Source organism: Cuculus canorus, chromosome 1, assembly GCF_017976375.1.
Source record: "Cuculus canorus isolate bCucCan1 chromosome 1, bCucCan1.pri, whole genome shotgun sequence".
Classification (NCBI taxonomy): Eukaryota; Metazoa; Chordata; class Aves; order Cuculiformes; family Cuculidae; genus Cuculus; species Cuculus canorus.
The window spans coordinates 194,872,105-194,893,283 of record NC_071401.1 but is presented as its reverse complement, the minus strand read 5'-3'; the positions used below and the strand labels follow the sequence as shown (position 1 = coordinate 194,893,283).

Genomic DNA, 21,179 nt, shown 5'->3' with positions numbered 1-21,179 from the left:
GTCATTTCTGGACAAAGCTTAAACACAAACAACTATGACTCCAGTTAAGTTTAGCCTTTTATCACATGTTGGTTGCTGTTCAGAAACCTTATGGAACTGGAGAAGGGAATCACAGTCTTGTTAGGCTGGAGGTTAGTGGGAAGTGAAACTGTTCCAGTCCATGTTTGACTGAGCAGCCAAGGTAACTCTCTTTGCTGAGATCATTCCTGGTAATAATCCCTTGAGGATAATCTACTTTCTGACAGCGTTTTTCACTCCAAGTACTTTGCAATGTTTTTTCCTAATTTTATTCACTATTTGCATGCTTTATACTTTTTTTGATTATAACATTTTATATTATCATGCCTTAAAAGAACACTATTGAAATTTAAGCTTCTTGGATTTACAGATTAATTTTTAGGCTTGCCTCAGCCTAAAGTAGAATAACTGAGGTGGAAATATGAAACAAACCAAAATGCAAATAAACTTATGTATGTTATTATGTTATTAAAAAAACTATTACTTTACTGATGCAGGTACTTCATTACCCTGCAAAGAAAGGCACCGAAGCCAGCAACACTGATCCTTGTGCCCCTTAGCAGAGTCATTAACCCTGACTCATGACAAATGAACAGAGCCACGAAACAGATTATCCAGTACTGCCATGTATCACACTTTGATTGTATTGTGCTAAGAAAGTTTAACCTTGGGTAAAAATATACCACTGGGGTCATATATATGCTCTTCTGTGTAGGGGAACTGCAAGAGAACTGCAGAGATTTGTTGACATTTCTGAATTCTCATGGGACTAAATTGCATAATGAAGATGCTTATTTCTGCAAGTAAGGGGAATTAGAGTCATCCACACTTCTCCATGTTTAAGCAGACTGGATCACAAGAAGTCAAAACTCAGGAGGATTTTGATGCACATTTTTTTTATGCAGGACAGATAAGTTTTTTGAGGTGGAATTAGATGTCATTACAAGTAGAATGGTCATTCTACTAACCAAAAAAAAACCCCAAATTTCAAATTATCTGAATGGGAACATTTTACAGACTAGCAGTCAGACAGAAATCATTTTTTGTCTTGCAGAACAAGGTCCTAGCAAGAAACCGAATCAACTTGCAAACGAAGCATGGATATCTGTAAAGCTAAAGAGAACTTACCCAGAATAAGCTTCTCTTCATTATCCTCTTATACCAGAGAGCAAAAGTTGCACAGTTAAAGACATTACCATCTAACCAGGTGATACTGAGATTCCAAGGGAGTTAGTTAAAAGCTACAGAGTACCTCTATAAAGTACTTATCAGAATAATAAGACTTCTACATGGCTGCCCTACATTTCCATTATTCTTACTTAAAGGATCACATGAAGTACAAACTTGGCCATTAAGTGTTTCCATGTAAACAGGACATTTTTTTGAGTCCTGTGAATTCATGTCACATGATTTGACTAACACTTCATATTCCTAGGCTGCATATTTTTCCTCTGTACTTTGATGAAGGCAATTCAACTCATTTATACAGCATTTTGTAATTTAGTTATATATTAACATATAAAACCACACACACAACTTCATCACAGTCTTACTTAATAATCAAAGCAGAATTAGTGCCTTTACCTTTTAGGTTTCTTTGAAGAGACTACAAGCTATGTGCATGAATTGATTAAGAATTAGAATATTACTATGCGATAAAATAAAGATAAGAAAACCCCCCTACCGACAAGAATGTGCAATCTTCTGACTTAAAGTCTGAGGTGTTCTTTCTCGTCTGTGCAGCTTTCCTTGCAAAAGCTCTTGGTTATATATTGGTCTCTCCACACAATACTTCTGGGTTTGCTCAAGGCATGCTTCGTGTTCTTGAGCATGTTCCATGGTTGACCTCAGGGATCAGGAGCCAAGGAAGAACAGTTCTACAGTCTCCACTGAAAAACCTGGTTGCAGACAACATAAGTTTGGTTACTTTTTTAACCTCCGATTTGGCATTTCCTTTCAAATAATGTATTTTGACAAGCTAGAGACAAGAACTGTGAGAGCAGTTTAAAAGTACTAATTAGATAGCTGGTAACAGCAGTAAGTAAATAAACCTAAGTCACAATCTATACTATATGGAAGCCATTACTTTATGCTTCTCTTGCGTAAAGAAAGCTTTTACACTAATTACTCTGTAAATAATTGCAGAAACAAAATGGGAAGGTCATATCCATGCTTATCTGGATTTTCCCTTCCTCAGTTTTTAAAGGAAATGTCAGAGTTGAGGGGAGATCACTGCTGAGTTACTCCCTGCTTACTCATGAACTGTCAGGTTCCATCTCCAAAAGACAGAACTCCCAATTTTAACACTGAGAAAACCACTGTCTTCTTCCAGATAGCCAGCCGCTCCTTGCACCCATACACCTCATTTAATCTCCCTCTCTTTCACAGGCTTCTTTTTTCAGACAGTATCTCAAGGATGCACAATTCACTACTTTCAGAAAGGTATTCTTTCAACGGATGTGCTATTTCCTGCTACTCTCACTCCTGCACCCACTAAAAAATTTTAAAAATAAGCAGAAGGTTCGTAAACATCTATTTGTTTGTCTGATTCAGTGCCATCAACATCTTAACATGCTTAGGAGATAACCTGTTAATTCCTTTGCTCGTGTTGATTGCTTCTAGAAATATGGGGCAAGAAACATAACTCCAAATTATTAAGAAAATGACAGGACTGCTGTATCGTTAAGCAGAGATGCTGGCTAGCACTACACTTGATGACAGAATGCAAGTTCAATGGGAAACAGAGCCATAATTGTGAACAAGGCCTTTGGGCTCAGGTCCAGCAAGTCACTTAAGCATGCGTTTGCCTTCAACCAAGGGAGCTAAGCCAGAGGTATTTAGTTTTTAACTGTACATCAATACTTTCCTAGAAAAGGGTTACCACGCAGAAATTAAACAAATTGTTACCTAAAGACACCGACAAAGCTAACCATGATTGCTGCAACATTCTGATTCTGCAAATACAGTCTGACTGTCAATAAAATACCAATATTGCTTATTAAGCTTTCAGTTTCATGAAGGTACTGGAATTTTCCAGCCAGGGCTCACTGTCCTTTACCTTCCAGGACAGATATTACCGAGCATCTCTTCAGCTGTTATTTCGTAAGCAGTATTTTCCCTATATAGTTCATTACAAAAAGGATATTTTTACCAAAATTTTAATTTTGCCTTTTCAGCACATTCAAGATTTACTTCAGCTTTATTATGTGAAACAAAGTACCTAAAACTTGATATGATACTGTTCTTACAAACAAAAGCACTATCAGACCTTGTTACCTTTGTACTCCTGCAGCATATTTTAAGCTTCTTTAACATCTTTCCATAGTTTCAATTCACCAAGTATCTTGAATGACATTTTGTAAATGATCTTCTCATGTCATTGTTTAAAAAGTCTTAACTCTTGGCATTATAATTTTCTCCCATCTGCAGATGTTAAGGCAGTCAACATTAGAACAGGATCATTCTACCAGCAATTCCCATCTGAGCAGCCCTCTATTTTTTTCTCACCTTCATGTTAACACAAGTGTTTAAGTTTGTATTTGTAGCAGTGATGTCCATACTAAGATGTATGTTTGGCCACTAACATCTGCAGCACTTTTTTTTGCACATCAATGTCTACCTGTCCATAAATATCAGTTTCTACTTCAAATCTTACCCTTTTACAGACAGTGAGCTACCCATGAATCCTTATATATTAACTTCTGGCCAGCAAAACAGAAACTTTAACCACCTTAGTGTCTCCTGGTAAGGCAACACAGTGGAACACAAGCAATCCAAGACCTTTCTGAGATGCAGTGATGATAGCTCCCTGCCACAGGTGATGAGGGATCTGACAAGAAGACACACCATGCTGGATCTGATACTTGGAAACAGGGAATAACAGGTTAGGAACATAAAGCTGGTGGGCAGCCTTGGCTGCAGTGACCATGAGACGGTTGAGTCCAGGATCCTGAGAGAAACAAGGCATAAGCAGGTTTACAACCCCAGATTCCAGGAGAGCAGACTTTGACTTGTTCAGGGTGCTCCTTGGAAGAATCTCATGGGATATGGTCCCAAAGAGAGGAAGGGTCCTGGAGAGCTGGCTGATTTTCAAGGATTAGCTCCTCCAGACCCAAGAATGGCCCATCCCATCAAGCAAGAGTGGTAGGAGATCCATGTAGACAAACAACTTGCTCCTGACAAAGCTCACACATGAAAAATAAGCATACGAGAAGTGGCAACAAAGAAAGACGACACAGGAAGAATATAGAGACACTTGGAACACGCAGAAATAGGGTTAGGAAAGCCAAAGTCCACCTGGAGCTGAATCTGAAGGAGGACATGAATGGCAACAAGAAGGGCTTCTACAGGTCTATCAGCAGCAAGAGGAAGACTATAGAAAATGTGGAGCTTTTACTGAAAAGATGACAACTGACGTAGTGAAAGACAAGTTTTGCCTCCGTCTTTACTGGTAAGATTGGCCTTCAGCAATCCCAGCCCCTGAGGCCAGTGGGAAAGTCTGGAGCAAGGAAAACTAATATATATGGAAAAGGATCAGGTAAGGAAACATTTAAACACATTGGGCATATAGAAGTCCACGGGACCTACTAGGACCCAACCACGAGGGCTGAGGGAGCTGACCGCTGCCATTGTGAGGCCACTCTCAATTGTCTTTGAAGGGTCATGACAACTGGACAGGTTCCTAATGACTGAAAGAAAACCAATGTCAATGGAAAAGGGAACATCAGTGATATTCTTTTATTTTGTATTTTTCAATGACTTGTAAAGCTTTGTCTTGCACAGTATCCCCAAAGACAAGCTGATGAAGAAGGAATTAGCTAAACAGTGAGGTGGACAAAAAAACAGCAGAACTGCCAGGCTCGAAGGGTTGTGAATAGCAGCATGAAGTCCAACTGGAGGTCAGCGACTACAGGAGTACCCCAGACGCTGACACCTTGCGCCAACATAAATTAATATATGCATTAATGACCCCAATGCTAGGACAGAGTGCACCTTCCACAAGCTTGCAGATGATACAAAGCTGAAGAAAGTGGCTGAGGCATGAGATGGTTATGCTGTCATTCAGAAGTACTTTGACAGGCTGGAGATATGAGCAGACAGGAACCTTATGAATTTCAACACAGGAAATTACCAAGCCCTGCACCTGGGAGAAACAGCCCCATGCAATAACAAATGATGGAGATTCAATCACCTGGAAAGCAGCTATGCAGAAAAAGACCAGTGGATCTGGTGGGAAAAAAGATCTGAACATAAGCCAGCAACATGTCCTTCTGGCAAAGAAGGACAGTGGCATCCTAGACTGCGTTACGCAGAGCACAGCCAGCAGGAGGGGAGATAGTTCTTGCCCTCTCTTCAGCAGTGGTGTGGCACATGTGGAGTGCTGGGCTAAGTTCTGGGCTTGCCCGTGCAAGAAAGACATGGGCATCCTGAAGAGGATCTAGCAAAGAGTCACAAACATGACAGAGAAATGGGAGCACCTGACATATGAGGAGTGGCTGAGAAAGCTGGGGTTGCCCAACCTAGAGGCGGGGGCTAGCAAAGAAATCATGGCAGGGAGTAAATACGCACAAGGTACAAACTGAAATACAAGAAATTTTGTTTAAACATAAGGAAAACAAAACTAGTGCAAGCATGATCAAAGACGGAATAGGTTGCCCACAGAGCTTGTGGAGTGTCCATCCTTGGACACATTCATAACCTGACTGGACATCGTTTTGGGCAGTCTTTTCTAGGTGGCCCTGCTTGAGCAGGGGGGTTGTAGTCTATGATGTCCAGAGGACCCTTCCAGCTTCAACCATTCTGTGAATCTATGATGTCCCTTATGTCATGATTCATATATAATGTATCTTTTCCAGTAATTAATTGGTACGTTCTGGCAACATCAGCCTCATTACAAATTAAGAGGCTATTTCAATCTACCTTAAACAGAAAGCCCACTTGAACAAATCAGAACAAAGGAAAACTAGAGCTGCATGCAGCAGGCATAAACTAAATCAGTTCAGAGGCTTGGTTTTGGCCAAACCATTTCAATAAAATGAGACTATAATATCAAAACATTTCTATCCAAGGTTTTAAAAACATGCACCCCTTCTTCCTGTTTCTTTCTGTTCCAAAAGACATGGCACCCTGCTAACCCCAAACAGCTGGGATACATCTTAACAGCTCTACCTAACCATGTCCTCCACTGACCATTTTGAATACTAAGTATATACAGTACAATAAAGATGAAAGTCTTTAATATCTTCCACTTCTTTTGCAAAAACACACACAGAGCAAGGACTGAGACGCATTTACAATGGATGATAAGCATTGACCAAAAAAATAGCAGCATTTCGTGACTCACTGAAGTGTCTCTCCTAGTGTTTGCTGACTAGCAGTGTGACAAATTACCAACAGAGACATCCAAGACCTGGAAACTCACCTTTGCCCTTCACTCCCTGCATGCTCAAGGAAGAGTGGAACTAAGTACTGTTATCTTCACTGAAGACAAAGCTTACCACTATGATTTTTGAAAACTTGCAGACCTTTATCTGAAGGAAGAGAAAGGTGATCTCTGGGCATTTGAGTCTTAACAGTAGAATACTGTCCTGAGGCAACCTTTGAACTTCATAGCAAGAATAAAATTAAAAATCTATAAGAAACCCTGCTGTTAATCTTATCAGCCAGATAAGAGTTGAGCTTAAGTAGTTAAAAGTTGTATATAAAAGACTTAGGAGTTGGCTATTCTTTATCTGACTGATAAAGACCTGCTCTTATGTCTTTACTGCTATTATCTAATTAAAGGTGTTAAAAAAAGAAGTGAAGCAAACATCAGTTTATAACACTATCACTAACAATTAAGTACTTTCTCTTCCCAGTTTCGATGTTAAAGCAGGGCTGTCAACCCATCTACACCGATTCTTATAGAGGACAATTTTTTATCCAGCCCCTATGAATTAGAGTGCAATGATTTGGATGCTGTTCCTCAGATTCAAAATATGACTATGGGGAGAACCCCCCACCCTAGGCAGCTGGAGACATGCATAATACTGTACTGTGTGCCTACTGCAGCTTTAACAGGCTTATAATGATCCCTGAGGTCTCTTTCCAACCTGGTATTCTGTGGTAATTACAAATGGGGTACATTTGCTCCTAACCTTGTGCATCTCATCTGAGCCAGCTAACCCAGCGGGGCAGTCAGTGGCAGATCCATTGACCTATCTGTTTTAACAGAGCAAAAAACCTTTCTTCTGATGGATAAGCACAGAGTTGCTTTAAAAAGCGGAAAAGCATGGGTGGACAGTACCACTACAGCAGTGGAAAATCACATCTGTGCTGGGGAATCACAAATTTGATCATGAACTGCAAAGTCTCTTTCAGCTTAGAATTACAGGTGAGTGCCATCAGCCAAAGGGCTGGTGGAAATACTGCCACACTCTAAAATACACTCTCTGAAATGTACACTGAGCAGAGCTACTGCAAGTTCTGTTCCTACTGTCTGAACAGGCTAGACATGAAAATGGAGGCAATTTTAGGAATAATATCATCTCTCATTTCTTTCTTTTCTCTCTGGCCTCATTCCCCAGTGCCCTATGCCCTTCCTCCTATCAGTCTGAGTGATTATAAAATTATACCAAGCCGGAACAGAAGCTTGTTTTTTTAAAACAAGCATAAAGGTATAAAATGACTGGGTGGGGTCATAATGAATGTGTTCTCCTAGATTTCTTGGACTATGCTTATCCTCATTCCTTCTCCACTACTCCCACTAAATCCATTAAAAAACAGATGGTTTAGAACTGTAAAGCTTCACAAATTTAGAAATTATGTATGAAGCAAACACAATTTTCCCTCTGTGAGTCCTAAGCTAAGAAACGCACTCCAGGAGGCTTTCTGGTGAGTCTTCTGCACAATAAAAAAAAAAAATATCAGGACTTTGCATACCTACACAGCTCTTAGACAGGCAAAACTCTACTCCACACAGAAAGGCAAAACGGTTACATAAACTATGTTGGGTTGTGTGACAGAGTTGCTCCGAGCGACAATGGTATGACAAAGAACCTGGATATTACCCTGCTGGGCTACTTCCAGTTCCACCACAGGAGCCATCAGCCCATCAAAGGTTCACCTCCAGAAGTCCAGAGTAGCTATAGGACGTGGGATGTTGGCTAGCCATGTGTGTGCATGTGATGGCCTGCACCAACAACCGGGGGGGGGCTACAGCCTTGAGGGTTCATATGCCCAGATGCCAGTAACTGGGGAACACTGGGATGCAGGAGCTAGCTACTGGGCAGACCAAGTGTCTAAGCCCAGTTGCTGGAGGAATCCAACTTGTACATACATGCATCTGTGAGTATCTCTGTATAATATATATATTCTCACTAGTGGACTTCCATCTTGCTCAGCCAGAAACAGAAGGATGAGGCTCTCAGCGCTGCCTGTCAGTGATCTGTGTGGCTTGCCATGTACATATGTAAATAAGCTGTATGTATGTGTGTGGCTTGTATGTGTGCACCTTCTGGGAATACATCTTTAGCCTTAATACTAGTTGGACCTGGAAATACGAAACAGCAGCCTCACCTTCCTCAGGCTGTTGGATTCAGTGTGATATATTTTCCTATAATAAACTGATCTTATCCACTGAAAAGAGCATAATATCATAGCAACATATGAGGCACAGAGAACACTGTCTAGAAAATTAGACCTATTAAAATTAGACCTATCAAAAAAAGGTTATGTAACTGGTAAGGGGCATTTTATATCCCATGCTCCTTGCCAGAAAATACTTTAGCCTCTAAAGATTTACTCCATAGACTAATGACTTCATTTGTATCTTAATGGTATCTCTTATCAACCATCAATCTTATGTTTATTTTCAACAAGAGAATGTTTTGGGAATCTGTTATGATGATCGAGCTGTTTAATCAATTCCACATAAGACAAACACCTGGAGCACTTTGAACAGCAGAACACTGGCCTTTTTCCATCAGATATAGATAAGAGATGGCTTCTGTTTCCAGTGCAAACACGTTGATGACCATGAGAACCCATGGGAATATGACCATTCTTATTTTTGTGGCTTTAGTGACCTTCGGTCTGAATCAGCCATCCTCACTCCTTTTGAAATCCAGAAGCAGTAGCTAGTGTCAGTGGAATCAGATAAGCTAATCAGAAAGATACAGTGGCTGACGACCCCTTTGCCATGCTTAAGCCAACTGATAAGGGTATACAACCCCTAAGGGACAGGTAATCATTAGCTAGTTTCATTTTTCCATAGGCAATCCACTACTAAAAACTTCGTTAAAGCAGTGTTCATTATAAAGTTTCAGCTGATGATCAAAGGAGAAAACATAAATCAAGATCATACATATACACCAAGCTACCTCAGAATAATTCCCGTAGTTCATGCGACCTCAGTGCACCAGTGACCTCTAGCAGCTCGTTCATCTTTTTTGGCAATTTGGAACAAGCAAACATCAAATAAGCATCTGCCCAGAACGGAGAAGTTATGTGATACACTTCCATGATACATTTCCTTCAGCAGAGAAACTACCTAGAGTTCTCCCCCTCTGTATCTGCCTCATCAGCCCTGTTTACATACATCACCAGCCTCTCAAGTGCTGAATCAAGCTAAAAACAAACAAAATGAAAAAAGCAGAAGGTTGTTATTTATAACCAGAATGATTTCAGTCATTATGTTTACAGTGCAAACCTCTCAAGTCACAGGGGAAGCTGAAAGACAGTAAACCACAGTGTGGTTACAGGAAGAGATGACTGGTGTGGGGGGAGTGAAGACAGAGTTTAGGATGGGATTATAAATTTATATTCCTGTTTCATTGCTGAAAATAAGGCATGAAGTAACCACCTTACTTAATTAGTACAAGGTTTTGAAATGTCTCCAAGGATCCTCTACGAAGTTCTCTTCCTAACACTTTCTGAAAGGGTCTGCCCCTGTGCAGCCATTGCTGTGCCTGAAGAAATTCCTGCAGAGCTGTTGCTTCTGACAAACACAACAAAGAACTTCCGCACAGGGCAGACACTATCTGGGAAAGTGGTAACGATAACTATTTATCCAAGCTGCAACTCTCTTCTTGCTAGTTTTGAGAGAGGAGTTTGACTTCCCTAACCACGCTAGGATCTGCATTTGGAAGAAACATTTCATTCTTGGCAGCTATTTGTAACACACATTTTCTGTGTCTCCCGTGTGTTACATATCCAACCACATCCTAAATAATCAGCGAGTACGATGGTGACTTCTGACAAATCCTGTTCCCATCTATACAACTGCTGTTTGGTTAAGACTATACTATCCAAGCAATAGCATCATCCTGTCTCTTATGGGTTGCTTCATGTTCTGAAGGTGATTACCAGTCATGGTGGAATGACCTTGCTCAACATCTTGATGCCGAGGTTGCACAAAAAGGCCACGACTGCACAGCAAACAGGCCAATACTGCTTTCCCTCGGAATATTTAAAATTCATAGTAAGCAAAATGAACAGGTAGAGAAGTTACTCCAGTAAGTATTTCACAGCAACCCCCTGCTTTCTTTGCACACTCACCTTATGGCTTCACATTTCTTCTGCAGCTGGCAATGGAGCTCATGTTTTATTTGAGGCAGCCCTGTATCTGCTCTTAACTACACAAATAAAAAGACTAACCTTCATACAGCTAGAAGAATGACTCCGCAGTCCCAAACAGAGCAATCAAATAATACTAACAACATACAGAAACTGCTTTGGACTCACACTAGCTACCAGCTGGATGGTTGGTGCTGAATATGCTTGTGTGTTGAGAGTTCTATCTCAGAGTACAGGAAAAATAAAACAACCTACCAGGCTCACGTTCTTGATTATACTTTTAATTTTACTAGGTTATTGAAGCACAGGATTTTGAGATGTGTTGTTCAGGTCTTCATATATCAGCAGTATTTATTAGGTAGAACCGAAGAGACCTGCACTCCATGAAGAGCTGTAAGAGTAGTGGTGTTTATCATCCAAGCATGCAGTAAAGCTAAAGACCCACCTACCAAAACATCATCAATATCAGATTTGTAGAGATGCTGGCCACAGAGTTTAATTCAAACATGTCTGTAGAGGAAAAGAGTTCTCAAAATGACTCTTCAAGTGTGTTTGGCAGAGCAACCCAGCATGAATAGATTCCTGCAATTGATAACACCAAAACAGAGTGCCATGACAAAGGAACTGGAAGAGCAACAAGTGTGTTTGGGCTGAGTATCATCAAATGAAATGAAGAAAGGTTCATTGAATAATTTTCTCATGACTACTTCTTCCATAAACCTTCCTTCCTCAGAAGCACATATGCAAAGAGCAAATGTCACCAGAAAACAGGGAAAAAGAAAATCAGACTCACTACATCTGTAGTAAGTTAAACACTCGGGTCACCTGTTCAGCTATACGGACACAAATACAGCACCATCTATAGCATTACAATGCTGCAGTGAAAAAAGATCATAAGCATCAATTTTGAAGATGAAACTGGCAAAGAAAAGAAGAAACATACTACAGAACTGAAAACATTCAAAAAAGAATCTAGAATCCAGGTCTAGGGAGGGAAACGCATCAGGATAAGGAATGCATTTAATTAATTAATTACATTTAAGTGGGAAATCAGTAGACTGATTTGAGCTTGAGAATTTCAGCTTCAGCACCATCTTCTTGTGCTAAAAGTTATAGACCTACCAAATGATCAGACAGAAAACGACATGCTTTAAGACCAGTTCCTACGGAAAAATCATATCAACAATGAAATAGAAGAAAAAATAGCAGTCAGCAGTTCATCACATTCAGAATAAAGTAAACGTTGGATCATGAGGAAATGCATCAGAGATGCCAGAAGACCCCCATGTAAAGCTATTCAGAAAAAAGTGACTAGTACGAAGAAAGAAGATGACCTATGAAAGCTGCTGAGCCTTGAGTTGTGAATTAAAGCAGCTCATTTTCATGTTGCAGAGAAGATGGCATAATTAGTAGACAAGAATGAAAGACTTTCTGGCTTTCTCCCCATGTACTAATGTCAGGACAGGAAAATGGACAGCTAAAGTAAAGCAAATCCTTCCCAGGATTTTCGCATGCTCCGATTTAATCATCACATTGGTGTCTACTGCACATGCACAGATACAGCATCATTGTCCATTATTTGACTAAAGGTCTGATGCTACCATGTAGGACAGTGATTTGAGAAACCAGATGCCTTCCAGAAGTAGCTAGGGAAGTTACCATAAAGTAAATTCTCCATTCACTGTGCATTCAAACCATGAACTAGGGGACAATGACATGTTAAGCCTTAAACATAGAACAGTTTGGGTTGGAAGGGACCCTTAAAGGTCATCTAGTCCAACGCCCCTGCAGCAACCAGGGACTTCTTCAATCAGATGAGGTTGCTCAGAGCCCTGTGAATGACCTGACCTTAAATGTTTCCAGGGATGGGGCTTTGACCAGCTCTCTGGGCAACCTGTTCCAGTGTTTCACCAAACCCATTGTAAAAAAATTCTCTAGTCTCAATCTACTCTCTTTCTATTTAAAACCATTACTCCTTTTCCTAATGCAACAGGCTCTAACTAAAAAGTAAAAGCTACCTATTAGACAAGACACAGTCTGGGCCTAATTACTTTCCTAAATTATTCTGGATGTAGCTCAATCTCATCAAGTTTATAAAGTTATGTGCAGCTGCTGACCTGCAGCTTGGTAACAACCGGCATAAACAAAGTTAAAGCTGAGCAAACCAGCATGGCTAGCACAGCCTGCGCAGGAGAGGGCTAAGGCAGAGAAAACATAGAATAAAAACCCCACACAACAACATGGAGAGCTGGCTTGTCTTCTCCAGAAGAAAACTTCCTCAAGAAAGAAAAAGTGCAGCAAGCTCCAGAATCATGAGGACTCCTTTGTTGATACAGGGTTGACTTTAGCATATGATCAGCCAAACCAAGAGAGGCAGAGGAGCAAAAAAGGACTCTGCTTCTCTAGGCAACCCATGGACCGCACAAAAGTCTTGGCCACATTTACAGAAGCTACAGCTACAAACCAAACAAACAGTAGTTTAAGACCATAATGGTCTGTCCATACTATAACAATAATAGTCAAAGCAGATAAACATATGCCCAATTCTTTCTCAAGTCATTAGCAAAAGAATAATGCTAAAAGCATGAAAAAGCAGCCATGTGCTATATCTGTGCCTCGGTATCGCATGATTTTTGCATCATGCTAAATAAGAACGAATTTCCCATGTGGTTTTAAGCTCTAAAAACACTGCATCCCTGGGGACAGATTGCTGTAGCTAAGAAAAGCCATGTATTAAAATACAATTTGAACCACAGTAACAAACTAGAAACTTGAAACTGAAGGCAATACTTCATGGTTTTTTTTAGTGCTCCAAGACTTAAGATCTGATGGCTAAACCCAACGGTGCACTTCAGTAAGCATTCACCTCAGTAAACTGGGCTCAGTTTGTAGAAAAGGCTAAAGACTTCACCCTCTCCTAGGCTCTTTTCCCTCACAAGCATGCTTGGCCATCTTCACCTTTTTTAATCACATCAGCCTTTAAACAAATTGTTGCCTTACACAGTTCATACAGTACAATCAAGGAAACCACATTAGCTCTGGATATACTACTTAGGCAGAGGAAATGCACTTTAGTGATCAGAACACAAGTCTGGAAGTAACAGCAGTTTTTTTTCTTATTGGACTTAGAGCTTTCCTTCACTGAAATGCGACTCTGGTTATAACCCAATATTGCCAAGCTCCTGTCCAAAACAGACCTTTAACTCTAGTGAAGATTTTAGCATGAGACTGATGAGTTAAGGCCCCCAACACTAAACAAGGGGGTAGATGCTATCTCAAATGAATATTTTTTATCAGCTACCAACAGCATCTTTGTGAGGGTGGAACACACGCTTGCTTCTGAAACAGAAACAATTAATTACCTTAGTTTTTCCATTTCTACAGCAGCTAGTAAAGTAGCATCTTACTCACGCAAATTCTGTAATATAAATCAAAACACCTGTTAACCCAGATTACATTCCACTGCACATTTGGTAAGACGTTTAAAAATTCTGTCTAAAAATTCTAGTCTTCCTTTGTTACAACTTCAGCCAAAGAAATCCCAGTGGCCAGACCTTGTTATGACTGTCAGTCAAATATTCCCATCGAACCAATGCTGTGCAACTCAGTTAATGTGACAGATATAGAGTCATAAAATTGTTAAAGTTGGAAAAGACTTCTAAGATCAAGTCCAACCACCAGCCCAACAACACCATGCCTAATAAACCATGTCCCAAAACACCACATCTACATGTTTTTTGAACACCTCTAGGGATGGTGACTCCACCACTTCCCTGAGCAGCTTGTTCCAGTGCTTGACCTCTCTTTCAGTGAAGAATTTTTTCCTACTATTCAGTCTAAACCTCCCCTCATGCAACTTGAGGCCATTTCCTCTCATCCTATCACTTATTTCTTGGGAGAAGAGACCAGCAGAATTATGAATGTAAATTCTGCTGAATCACCAGCATGAATAATGGCAGTCATTTTAACCTTTTTTTTCCCCCGCTTTCTCTTATTACTGGGCTATCTCTAAAAGCCAGCTGCAATAGCCGCTTGGGTTATCCGAAGTTCTGAAGCGTTGTGAAAACAGCTTTCAACCATATTTCAATGTTCAGACAACTAAAAGTTTTGCAATAGCAGCACGAGCACCAGCACTGCTTACTTTTCTGGCTGGCTTTTCCTGGTTGCTTTCACTGATCCCTTCTAAGAAGTTCAAACGTTCCTGCAGACCAGAAAATGAAAAATTCTGACATAGGGAAAGCCATAATATTACTCTGTGCCAGAAAATTGAGGGAGAGATAGTTCAAGTATGGTTTCGAACATCTTTGGGGTGAAGCCAGTAACAGAGCATGAAGCGATTCTTTCTTGTTACGAGACTTCAGCACCAGACAGGTTTTTATCTCCTGTGGAATCCACTGTTACCACCCACCTGATGATCTGCTGCTTCTCGTGCCCACCTGGATTACACAGCTGCATTGTGAACTTGGGAAACGTTTTAGATTAAAGTTGAAAGGTTTCACAACAGAAATATTAAATCCTTGATCCAGGCTGGATAACACGAGCAGAACCTGCACAACTGATAACGGCACCGAGCACCATACCTGGAGGCAGCACTCACCATACCAGCCAGCCGATTGTTTTTAAATAGGACTTGTATTAAGAAGTCATCAAAGTATATTACGAGAACACATGGAATTTTGCATCAACGCAATTAAGTAAAATAATCTTTTTTTTTTTTTTTTCCTAATCAGACTTAAACTGACAGCTCAGAGTCAGAGGGCTGCAGGCACCACACTAGGAAATGACTGACCTCAACCTTCCTCTATTTCCCCTCTTTTTTTCGACCTGGCGAGCGCTCGGGGCGCCCCTCGCTGCAACCCGGGCACCCCGGGCGGGGGGCGCGGAGCAGCCCCGCGGGTACGAGCGCCTTTTAAGCGGCGCAGGAAGCTCGCCGCCACCCCGAAGCCACCCCCGCCCCCGGGATGAGTGAGACAGAGCCGCAGGCAGGCAGCGGGCACTGCCCGGTCCCGGCGAGGCTCTCCCCGCTCCGCCGCCCTCACCTCCGCTCGTCGCGCGCGCTGCCTCCTGCCACACCGCGCGTCGAATCCCTCCGCGCGCGCGCCGCCCGCTCCCAGCCCCGAATCCCTCCACCCCCAAGGTGAGAGCGAGTGGGGCGGGCGGGTGGCCAGCGACAGCCCCCGCCCTCCCCTGCCAAGGGCGGCTGGCGTCAAGCGCGAGGGACGCTGGGATTTGTAGTCCCTCACGCCGCGCCCGCCGCCAGCAGAGACTCCACTGCCTACCACTCCCAGGATGCCGCGGGGCTGGCACGTGCTCTCTCCCGGCGGCGGTAGCGCCCGGTGGTGCGGGAGAAACGGGATCTATTTGTCATTTAAAGCTGTACCCGGGGCGGGCAGCGGCCAGGCTGGGGGCGGGGTGTGGCTCGAGAGTGGCTTTTGCAGGGCTGAGGCGCAGGGATGCTCCTCGTTGTTGGGGAAAGTGATACAAGAAGTAGTTACTCTTAATAAAAATTGGAATATTTTTTATTTAAGCTAAAGTACAGCTAAGTTTCATCTAAGTAACTGGGTTTTTTTTTTTTTGCAAATTAGGCAGAATGTCCCTCTGACAGCATGGTTTTGCAGTGGGTATGGGTTAGCCAACAGATGTGATCTATCTGGACTTCTGTAAAACCATTCACACGGCCCCCGACAACATCCTTCTCTCTAAATTGGAGAGATATGGATTTGATGGGTGGATGGTAAGGTGGATAAGAAACTGGTTGGATGGTGATATTCAAAGAGTAGCGGTCAATAGCTCGAAGTTCAGATGGAGATCTGTGGCAAGTAGTGCCCCTCAGGGGTCTGTACTGGGACCAGTGCTGTTCAATAGCTTTATCAATGATATTGACAGTGAGGTTGAGTGCATCCTCAGCAAGTTTGCGGATGACACCAAGCTGAGTGGTGCAGTTGCCACACCGGAAGGACAGGATGTCATCCAGAGGGACCTGGACAGACTGGAGAAGTGGACCTCTGAGAACCTCATGAGGTTCAACAAGGCCAAGTGCAAGGTCCTGCACCTGGGTTGGGGCAATCTCTGTTTTCAGTACACGATGGGGGATGATGTGCTTGAGAGCAGCCCTGCAGAGAAGGACTTGGGGGTGCTGGTCGATGAGAAGCTTGACATGAGCCGGCAGTGTGCGCTCGCAGCCCAGAAGGCCAAACATGTCCTGGGCTGCATCAAAAGAAGTATGGCCAGCAGGGCGAGGAAGGTGATTCTGCCCCTCTATTCCTCTCTCATGAGACCTCATCTGGAATCGTGTATCCAGTTCTGGAATCTTCAATGTAAGAAGGATATGGAGCTGTTGGAAGGGGTCCAGAGGAGGGCTATAAAGATGATCGGAGGACTGGAGCACCTTCCCTGCGAGGACAAGCTGAGAGAATTGGGCTTGTTCAGCTTGAAGAAGAGAAGGCTCAGAGGAGATCTTATAGCGACCTTCCAGTACCTGAAGGGGCTACAGGAAAGCTGGAGAGGGGCTATTCATAAAGGCTTGTGGGGATAGAACCAGGGGGTATGGGTATAAACTGGAGAGGGGCAGATCAAGACTAGATATTAGGAAGAATTTCTTCACTATGAGAGTAGTGAGGGACTGGCACAGGTTGCCCAAGGAAGTTGTGGCTGCCCCATCCCTGGAGGTGTTGAAGGCCAGGTTGGATGGGGCCTTGGGCAGTGTGATTTAGTGGGATGTCCCTGCCTATGGCATGGGGCTTGGAATTAGATGATCTTTAAGGTCTGTTCCAACCCTATCTATTCTATGATTCTATGATTCTGTGTCCCTCTGACAGCATGATTTTAACATGAAAGATTTTCTTTCAAGGAGTGTTTTCCCAGCCACTGTTCATGCTTTGAAGATGATGACATCTTGTGTGAAGTATGATCCATGCTGAACAGATGTCTCTCCTGTAATCACCTCTGTTTGTAGCCTTTCCCTATCTCAAATACAAGGTAAAGCAGAGAGCTGGAGCTGGATCCAAATTAGTAAGAGTTTTGACTGCTGTAAAGTTCATAATAACATGAAAAATAGTCCTTGGAAAGTAATAGACTATGCATAAGATTTCTGGTAAAGTTTATACATAGGCATGTAAGTGGGAAATCGCTTCTGTCCCCAGCTCTTGTCTCGTTGCACTTCATTGGTGGAGATCACTCCCTCGTGTTGCCCAGGCCTGATGAAGAATTCTGGCTTTCTAAAACTTCAAAACCCCACTGGGGTAGTCTCGAAATTCCATTGGAGAAGCCTCAGGATTTAGTGCCTAAAATGGGTTTGAAAAAGCAGATGTCAATGCTCTGTCCTTTGAGAAATGTATTTTATGCAATAGGCATCAGACATGGACATGTTCCAGTCGTGTAAATGAATGTAAAAATATGACTTTCTGAAGGACTTTGTGTTGATTGAGCACTTAAAGAGAGTTCCTTGCTATTATTTTTCTTCTTTTTTTTTTTTACTTAATAGCATATTTTTGCCAGCTCTGCTGTCTGAGCTGCACACTTCTCAGTCTGGGCATTGCAGTGGTCTCACAAGGGACATTTCTTATTTATTTAGGGATGCAAAGGATATGCAAGTATCAAATTCCTTGTGAATACTCAGGAATTAGTAGTGAAGTATCTTCCCATATCTCATCTTTCATTCCTTGGTTTATAAAAGTTTTGCAACACAACTATAGCTCTCTCTTGCCCAGCAGAAAATGTTTTCCCACTTCTCAGGTTCTTAGAAATTTGATTTTGTATCTGTAACTGGAGGGAAAAAAACCTCACATTTGGAAAGGTCTTACACACTGAGACAATATAAAAAAATGTAAAACTGGGATCGTTTATCCTGGAGGAGGCTAAGAGGAGAACTTACTGCTGCCTACAACTACCTGAAAGGAGGTTGTAGCGAGGTGGGTGTTGGTCTCTTTTCCTGAGTAACAAGTGATAGGATGAGAGGATATAGTCTCAGGTTGCGTCAGGGGAGGTGCAGATTGGATATTAGGAAAAAAATTCATTAACAAAAGAGTGGTAAAGTATTGGAACAGGCTGCCCAGGGAAGCAGTGGAGTCTCCTTCCCTGGAGGTGTTAAGAAAACATGTAGATGTTGCACTTTGGGACATGATTTATTAGGCATGGTGGTGGTGGTCTGATGGTTGGACTGGATCACCCTAGAGGTCTTCTCCAACCTTCATGATTCTATGCTTCTATGTATGTATAATTTGATAACCTTAAACTGATTCCTCGGTGTGTTAGCACTTACTGGAGTTTAAGAATAACTTAAGTAAAATTTGAATTAATTCAAGCTGAAATACTGTACTCACTTTTGGTATTGTCATACTAAGAAATTTCAAGGTGAAAAGATTTCAAAAGTTGCATTTTAAGTAAGAATTTTGTTGTAAGTTGTCTTCTCCCTAACAGGGTATAACAAAAAGTCACTTTGATGGAAAAAAACAATTTCAAAGTGATATATGAAATGCACCGCATACTTCAGACTTCATATGGAGCAGTGCTGGACGCCAGGGTTTTATACAAAACTAGATAAACTGAGGTACTTTGGGAAGGCATCTTTTTGATACAGGCTTATTTTCCAATAAAAGTTATTTTTTCCTGAACTTAGGCATCTGTAGCTTGTGTTAGAATTGATTACTTTATGGAGGCGTTGTCCCATCCCTTATGTGTTGAAATTCTAAAATGCTGTGTCACCAGTAACACATATATTGCAGTCACAAATTACAGATTGACCTGTGCTTACACAACGCTCACAAAGAGAAGGGAGAGGAGAAAGCCCAAACCAAACATGGCAATAGCAGGTTTCCTTCTAGAAGGAAGTTATAAGTAATTTTGAATATTGCAGTAATCTATACTGCAGACTGAGTCGCACTAATTGTGTGAATGGATGTATTTAAATATGTGAACTGAAGCTGGTTTTAATTTCCTGTGCGAATTTTAACATGACCCACTGGGAAGATTAATAGTTCTTTTTATTGCTTCTTTCCAGCATTGTCTAAAATGGTAAAAGATGCTTCAATTCTTCATCTCTGAGAGAAGGGCAGGAATTAATATAGTGCTGAACTCAGTAGGATCAAGATGAAAAGAGGAGTTTTGGTCAGAACAAGAAAAGGGAGGGGAAGTTCATTAAAAATAAACTATATGGACAACTGGAGAGACTAACAAACTCCTGTGGTGGGTAACGGGGAAATTAGTCAATGGCACAGCCACAACTGGAGCTGTGTGATGACAGAGAGCCCAGTGTGAGCTTTGAGGGTGTGTCTGGCTCACAGGGGATGGAGCAGTGGGAGCCATTGCACTCTGGCAGCATAAGTAAAGCTGTGAGGCACCATCAAAGGCCAGCTGTAGCGCTCGCTAGCTGATTAGAGCTCCAGTCGTCTGGCTGTTTAGCTCTCAACTTCCTCAACCAACTGCTGACAGTGAGTATGGACACAGGAGTGAACTGAGAGCCTGGGGAGTGCCGAAAGTTCTAATACTTCTGGCTGGCTTATTGGGTTGGACGTCCCATATGGGACATTCCAAATTAGCAAACTGGATCAGATGGCCTCCATTGACTGGGTCACTCCCAGCCGCTCCCTAATTACACTCAGTGTTTTAATAAAGAGATAACTTTCTAAAGCAGAAAAAAACCCTATGTATATGACCATGGAGGATTACGCAAATCCTAGGATGAGTCAAACCAGCCGAGTTAGTAAAGTTGGGGCGAACATTTCCAGATAGAAGTGAAAAGTGTTTAGATTTACAGGGATTTTCCCATTGATTTCAGTGGCAGTTGGCTTGGTTCTCAGATTGCTCCTGTTAATTAGTTACTACCCATGTCCTATACAGATGTATTAGTCATGTCAAGCTTTATTGTCCATAATAGCACAATTTAGTCTAGCAACATCTCAAACTTAGGACATTTCCCCTTTTTATCATGAGAAGTTCCTTAAGAATGACTGAATGCAAATCCTTTAAAATGTCCCTTGAGAAGGGTGTGATTTTATATGAGCTAAGTTGTGTTCACTGGATCACATGCAGTTGTGAAAATAAATGAGTTGAATGGCTTTGCACGTGCTTTTCCTAGCACACCTGAGACAATCCAGTATCGGCAGAAGGCTGGCATGTATGTGCACAGTCAGCGTGCGGGGAAAGAGGGGCCTGGGGCTACCAGCCAGCTGTCATCTTATCAGCAGTACAGAAGCAGCCCTGAAAGCTATGGCTTTCCCAGTACCTCCCAAAGTCTGCCTTTGGCACAGAGGCAATCAGAGAAGCAGCCAAGCCCTCTGAAATAGCTTCCTTGCCACTAACTCACAGGTCTCCCTTGAGCAGCACAACCGCACACCTAATGTCTTCTTTCCCCTGAAAGAAGTTTAGCAAACTTGTTTTCTTTCAATAGAAATACAGATTCAAACTCTAAACCCGGCATTTATCAGCATCCTCTACTGCAGCACTTGCCCATCCCTGGAACACCATTTTTACTGAGCCTTTCCTTGTTGGGTGCCAGCTCAAACTTTCCACATCGGGCTCTGTGGTAATTAACCATGCATGAGCCTAATTCCTCAGGCTTTCTGCCAAGCCAGTCCCTTCAGGTGAACTAAGAAGAAGCAACAGTCATA

At 42.1% G+C, this 21,179-nt stretch overlaps 1 protein-coding gene across 4 annotated transcripts in view; it reads right to left on the bottom strand.

Annotated features, from left to right (window-relative positions):
• SLC26A5 (solute carrier family 26 member 5) overlaps positions 1-15,746 on the bottom strand; it is a 41,083-nt gene extending 25,337 nt beyond the window's left edge. Inside the window, exons 1-4 of one of the 4 annotated variants that reach the window (XM_054055879.1) lie at positions 15,612-15,668; positions 13,935-13,990; positions 3,295-3,441; positions 1,703-1,916 (exon numbers count right to left, since the gene is read on the bottom strand). In XM_054055879.1, the coding sequence (XP_053911854.1) occupies positions 1,703-1,857 (155 nt within the window). In that variant the 5' untranslated portion in view covers positions 1,858-1,916; positions 3,295-3,441; positions 13,935-13,990; positions 15,612-15,668. Of the gene's footprint in view, positions 1-1,702; positions 1,917-3,294; positions 3,442-13,934; positions 13,991-15,611 lie in introns of all 4 variants that reach the window. The other 3 variants (XM_054055871.1, XM_054055882.1, XM_054055864.1) reach the window with 3 other exon arrangements.
• Between the last annotated feature and the right edge of the window lie 5,433 nt (positions 15,747-21,179).